The sequence below is a fragment of the Somniosus microcephalus genome, chromosome 33, assembly GCF_052327205.1.
Source record: "Somniosus microcephalus isolate GS21.2 chromosome 33, FLI_Smic_1.0, whole genome shotgun sequence".
Classification (NCBI taxonomy): Eukaryota; Metazoa; Chordata; class Chondrichthyes; order Squaliformes; family Somniosidae; genus Somniosus; species Somniosus microcephalus.
The window spans coordinates 38,544,072-38,550,119 of NC_141019.1; the positions used below are offsets into that span (position 1 = coordinate 38,544,072).

At 52.4% G+C, this 6,048-nt stretch overlaps 1 protein-coding gene across 1 annotated transcript in view; it reads right to left on the reverse strand.

The window, feature by feature from the left end:
* Positions 1-5,007: 5,007 nt before the first annotated feature.
* LOC147097195 (single-strand selective monofunctional uracil DNA glycosylase-like) overlaps positions 5,008-6,048 on the reverse strand; it is a 14,764-nt gene continuing 13,723 nt past the window's right edge. Inside the window, exon 3 of the mRNA XM_085973068.1 lies at positions 5,008-6,048. This exon is cut by the window's right edge and continues 225 nt beyond it. Within this exon, the coding sequence (XP_085829194.1) occupies positions 5,734-6,048 (315 nt within the window). The 3' untranslated portion in view covers positions 5,008-5,733.

A 6,048-nucleotide genomic window follows, 5' to 3' on the forward strand; every position in this document is an offset into this window, starting at 1 on the left:
CACTGTCGGAGGGGCAGTACTGAGGGAGCGCCGCACTGTCGGAGGGTCAGTGCTGAGGGAGCGCCGCACTGTCGGAGGGTCAGTACTGAGGGAGCGCCGCACTGTCGGAGGGGCAGTGCTGAGGGAGCGCCGCACTGTCGGAGGGGCAGTACTGAGGGAGCGCCGCACTGTCGGAGGGGCAGTGCTGAGGGAGCGCCGCACTGTCGGAGGGGCAGTGCTGAGGGAGCGCCGCACTGTCGGAGGGTCAGTGCTGAGGGAGCGCCGCACTGTCGGAGGGTCAGTACTGAGGGAGCGCCGCACTGTCGGAGGGGCAGTGCTGAGGGAGCGCCGCACTGTCGGAGGGTCAGTACTGAGGGAGCGCCGCACTGTCGGAGGGGCAGTGCTGAGGGAGCGCCGCACTGTCGGAGGGGGAGTGCTGAGGGAGCGCCGCACTGTCGGAGGGGCAGTGCTGAGGGAGCGCCGCACTGTCGGAGGGTCAGTACTGAGGGAGCGCCGCACTGTCGGAGGGTCAGTACTGAGGGAGCGCCGCACTGTCGGAGGGGCAGTACTAAGGGAGTGCTGCCCTGTCGGAGGTACCGTCTTTCGGATGAAACATTAAACCAAGGCCCCATCTGCCCTCTCAGGTGTATGTAAAAGATCCCAGGGCCACTATTTCAAAGGTGAGCAAGGGAGTTCTCCCCATGTCCTGGAGCCAATATTTATCCCTCAATCAACATCACTAAAAACAGATAATCTGGGTCATTTATCACATTGCTGTTTGTGGGAGCTTGCTGTGCGCAAATTGGCTGCCGCGCTTCCTACGCTACAACAGGGACTACACTTCGAGTTCACTGGCTGTGAAATTAGTGCTCTCTCTCTTTCTCTTTCTGTCAATCTATCTGCCTTTCTGTCTTCCTTCCCCTCCTCCCTCAGTCTTGCCCCGTCCTCTGATTACCTACAACCAGTCCATGCCGGCGTTTATGCTCCACTCGAGCCTCCTCCCGTCTTTCCTCATCTAAATCTATCAGCGTAACCCTCTATTCCCTTCTCCCTCATGTGTTTATCCAGCCTCCCCTTCAATGAATCTATACTATTCACCTCAACCACTCCCTGTGGTAGCAAGTTCCACATTCTCACCACTCTCTGGGTAAAGAAGTTTCTCCTGAATTCCCCATTGGATTTATTAGTGACTATCTTATATCGATGGCCCCTAGTTCTGGTCTCCCCCACAAGTGGAAACATCTTCTCTACGTCTACCCTGTAGAACATTCGCGCCACACAAGTGCCAGGCAATGACTATCGCCAACAAGCGAGAGTCTAACCACCGCCCCTTGACATTAAACGGCATTACCATCACCGAATCCCCCACCATCAACATCCTGGGGGGTCACCATTGACCAGAAACTTAACTGGACCAGCCACATAAATACTGTGACTATAAGAGCAGGTCAGAGGCTGGGTATTCTGCGGCGAGTGTCTCACCTCCTGACTCCCCAAAGCCTTTCCACCATCTACAAGGCACAAGTCAGGGGTGTGATGGAATACTCTCCACTTGCCTGGATGAGTGCAGCTCCAACAACACTCAAGAAGCTCGACACCATCCAGGACAAAGCAGCCCGCTTGATGGGCACCCCATCCACCACCTTAAACATCCACTCCCTCCACCACCGGCGCACCGTGTCTGCAGTGTGCACCATCTACAAGATGCACTGCAGCGACTCGCCAAGGCTTCTTCGGCAGCACCTCCCAAACCCCGCGACCTCTTCCACCTAGAAGGACAAAGGCAGCAGGCGCACGGGAACACCACCACCTCCAAGTTCCCCTCCGAATCACACACACCATCCCGACTTAGAAGTATATCGGCTGTTCCTTCATCGTCGCTGGGTCAAAATCCTGGAACTCCCTCCCTAACAGCGCTGTGGGAGTACCTTCACCACACGGGACTGCAGCGGTTCAAGAAGGCGGCTCACCACCACCTTCTCAAGGGGCGACTAGGGATGGGCAATAAATGCCGGCCCTGCCAGCGACGCCCTGATCCCATAAATCAATTTTCAAAAAGAACCCCCTTCATAATTTTAAAGACCTCTATAAGGTCTATTCTAGAGAAAACAGCCCCAGCCTGGTCAGCCTTTCCTGATAGTTATAACCCTCTCAGTTCTGGTATCATCCATGTTTTGCACCTTCTCCAGAGCCTCTATATCCTTTTTATAACATGCCGAGGGACACAAAGAGTTCAGAGGGTATGTTTCAAAAATAAAATGATTTCAGTTTCAACGAGAAGATTTTTATTATTTTTATTTTGTTGTTACAGCAGATCATTCCGGTTCTCGCCTTCCCCCCAAAATTCACAGCTGGAACCGAGACAGGACAGAACAATCCATGAGTACACAAGGGAGCGAGTCTCAAGGTGAAACGCAACATGATTGTAACGTCAGGCGGAGGTACTCGTGGATTCAGCACTTACCTACGCAAGTAGGGGGGAGGGGAGCGGGCAACAGCCAAGCAATTCCTTCAAGCAGGGAGCTTTCAGGGGAATTATTAATCCTTCTCAAGAACTCCAAAGTCAAACCGCAGGAGTTAGATACAGATTAAAGCTCCCTCTACGCTGTCCCCATCAAACACTCCCAGGGCAGGTACAGCACGGGGTTAGATACAGAGTAAAGCTCCCTCTACACTGATCCATCAAACACTCCCAGGGCAGGTACAGCACGGGGTTAGATACAGAGTAAAGCTCCCTCTACACTGTCCCATCAAACACTCCCAGGGCAGGTACAGCACGGGGTTAGATACAGCGTAAAGCTCCCTCTACACTGTCCCATCAAACATTCCCAGGGCAGGTACAGCACGGGGTTAGGTACAGAGTAAAGCTCCCTCTACACAGTCCCATCAAACACTCCCGGGGCAGGTACAGCAGGGGTTAGATACAGAGTAAAGCCCCCTCTACACTGTCCCATCAAACACTCCCAGGGCAGGTACAGCACGGGTTCGATACAGAGTAAAGCTCCCTCGACACTGTCCCATCAAACACTCCCAGGGCAGGTACAGCACGGGTTAGATACAGAGTAAAGCTCCCTCTACACTGTCGCATCAAACACTCCCAGGGCAGGTACAGCACGGGTTAGATACAGAGTAAAGCCCCCTCTACACTGTCCCATCAAACACTCCCAGGGCAGGAACAGCACGGGGTTAGATACAGAGTAAAGCTCCCTCGACACTGTCCCCATCAAACACTCCCAGGGCAGGTACAGCATGGGTTAGATACAGAGTAAAGCTCCCTCTACACTGTCGCATCAAACACTCCCAGGGCAGGTACAGCACGGGTTAGATACAGAGTAAAGCTCCCTCTACACTGTCCCATCAAACACTCCCAGGGCAGGTACAGCACCACTTCTTAACTTTAACTAACAAAAATATATAACATTGAGCAAATCACAAGTGTTTTACATTGTCATAGCTTATTGAGAAAATTTAAAAAAAACACAAGACAATCAGAGTCATGTAAAGGTTCAATGCTGGTGTGATTGTAGTGTGTCCCAACCCTCCTGGATTACCGTGGGACCCTCGAGTATTAAGGATTAATGCCGCAGGCACCTGCTGTAAGCAACAAGTGGTGTATTGTGTGCAGTTTTGGTCGCCTTATCTGAGGAAGGATGTTCTTGCCATGGAGGGAGTGCAGCGAAGATTCACCAGACTGATACCTGGGATGGCAGGAATGACGTATGAGGAGAGATTGGGTCGATTGGGCTTATACTCGCTGGAGTTTAGAAGAATGAGAGGGGATCTCATTGAAACTTATAAAATTCTAACAGGACTAGACAGACTAGATGCAGGAAGGATGTTCCCGATGGTCGGGGAGTCCAGAACCAGGAGTCACAGTCTAAGGATAAGGGGTAAGCCATTTAGGACAGAGATGAGGAGGAATTTCTTCACCCAGAGAGTGGTGAACCTGTGGAATTCTCTACCACAGAAGGCAGTTGAGGCCAATTCATTAAATATATTCAAGAAGGAGTTGGATATATTTCTTAAGGCTAAAGGGATCAAGGGATATGGGGAGAAGGCAGGGACAGGGTACTGAATTTGGATGATCAGCCATGATCTCATTGAATGGCGGAGCAGGCTCGAGGGGCCAAATGGCCTACTCCTGCTCCTATCTTCTATGTTTCTATGATGGGTGAGAGCTAGAAATCGCAGGAGCCTTCATGAAACAGATATTGTGTGTGTTTTTGAATTTTATTTCTGCATGATCGTATATGTTAGTTCTAAAAACACCGGGGATCAAGGGCTTGTTCGACCGACAGTCCCGATCACCCAATCGAAGGAGGGGGGAATGTGCGGGCAGGAGGAACGACGTCGAATTTCCCAGCACAGAATCAGGCCATTCGGCCCAACTGATCCGTGCCGGTGTTTCTGCTCCACACGAACCTCCTCCCAACCCCTCTTCATCTCACCCTATCACTATATCCTTTCCACCCTCATGTTTTTATCCAGTTTCCCCTTAAATGCATCTCCGCTATTCGCCTCAACCACTCCCTGTGGTAGCGAGTTCCACATTCTCACCACTCTCTGGGGAAAGAAGTTTCTCCTGAATTCCCCATTGGATTTATTAGTGACTATCTTATATTGATGGCCCATAGTTCTGGTCTCCCCCATGAGTGGAAATATCTTCTCTACGTCTACCCTAGCGTAACATTGCAATAATTGTGATTAACATAATAAAATTAGCATAGTCAAGACTCAGCTTATTATTCAGTGTAGTGTAGTACAGCACGGGTTAGATACAGAGTAAAGCTCCCTCTACACTGTCCCATGAAACACTCCCAGGGCAGGTACAGCACAGGGTTAGATACAGAGTAAAGCTCCCTCTACACTGTCCCATCAAACACTCCCAGGCCAGGTACAGCATGGGTTAGATACAGAGTAAAGCTCCCTCTACACTGTCCCATCAAACACTCCCAGGGCAGGTACAGCACGGGTTAGATACAGAGTAAAGCTCCCTCTACGCTGTCCCATCAAACACTCCCAGGGCAGGTACAGCACGGGTTAGATACAGAGTAAAGCTCCCTCTACACTGTCCCATCAAACACTCCCAGGGCAGGTACAGCACGGGGTTAGATACAGAGTAAAGCTCCCTCTGCACTGTCCCCATGAAACACTCCCAGGGCAGGTACAGCACGGGTTAGATACAGAGTAAAGCTCCCTCTACACTGTCCCATCAAACACTCCCAGGGCAGGTACAGCACGGGTTAGATACAGAGTAAAGCTCCCTCTACACTGTCCCATCAAACACTCCCAGGCCAGGTACAGCATGGGTTAGATACAAGGGATTTTGATCGAGTAAATAGGGAGGAACTGTTTCCAGTGGCAGGAGGGTCAGTAACCAGAGGACACAGATTTAAACTAATTAGAAAAAGGACCAGAGGGGGAGATGAGGAGAATGTTTTTACGCAGCGAGTTGTTGTGATCTGGGACGCGCTGCCTGAAAGGGCGGTGGGAGCAGATCCAATAGTAACTTTCAAAGAGTGAATTGGATAAATACTTGAAGGGGAAAAATTCACAGGGCTATCGGGAAAGAGCAGGGTGCAGTGGGACTAATTGGAGAGCTCGTTCAAAGAGCCGGGACAGGCACGACAGGCCTCCTTGTGTGCTGTGCGATTGTATGATATTTAACATGTTGTTATTTTCTAGCTGGTCATTGTCTCAGGCTCGCAACTCCCCGGCTAGACGGAGCACACCCACCCGCCACCATGGCGAGTGTCAGACACCAGAGGGCGCCATCAGCAGCGGTGTGACGTGCAGCTCCTGCAGTCGAATAGCCGCAGCCTCCTGCCAGCCCCTGTTGGCCTGGGGGTTGCGGGGCGAGGGGTGGGCGATGCCCTCCACCCTCACGCCGCCCTCCGCCAGCGCCCTCCGGGCCCTCCGCTCAGCCAGACGGCCCACCCCGATCACCGTGCCCACCCCCAGGACCCCCACCGCCTGGCAGAGGGCGTCGTCGCAGGCCGTCAGCAGGCGGTCCCTCTGGGCCGGGGGCAGGTCGGCAGGGGTCAGGTTGCGGCCAGCCTGGTCCAGGAA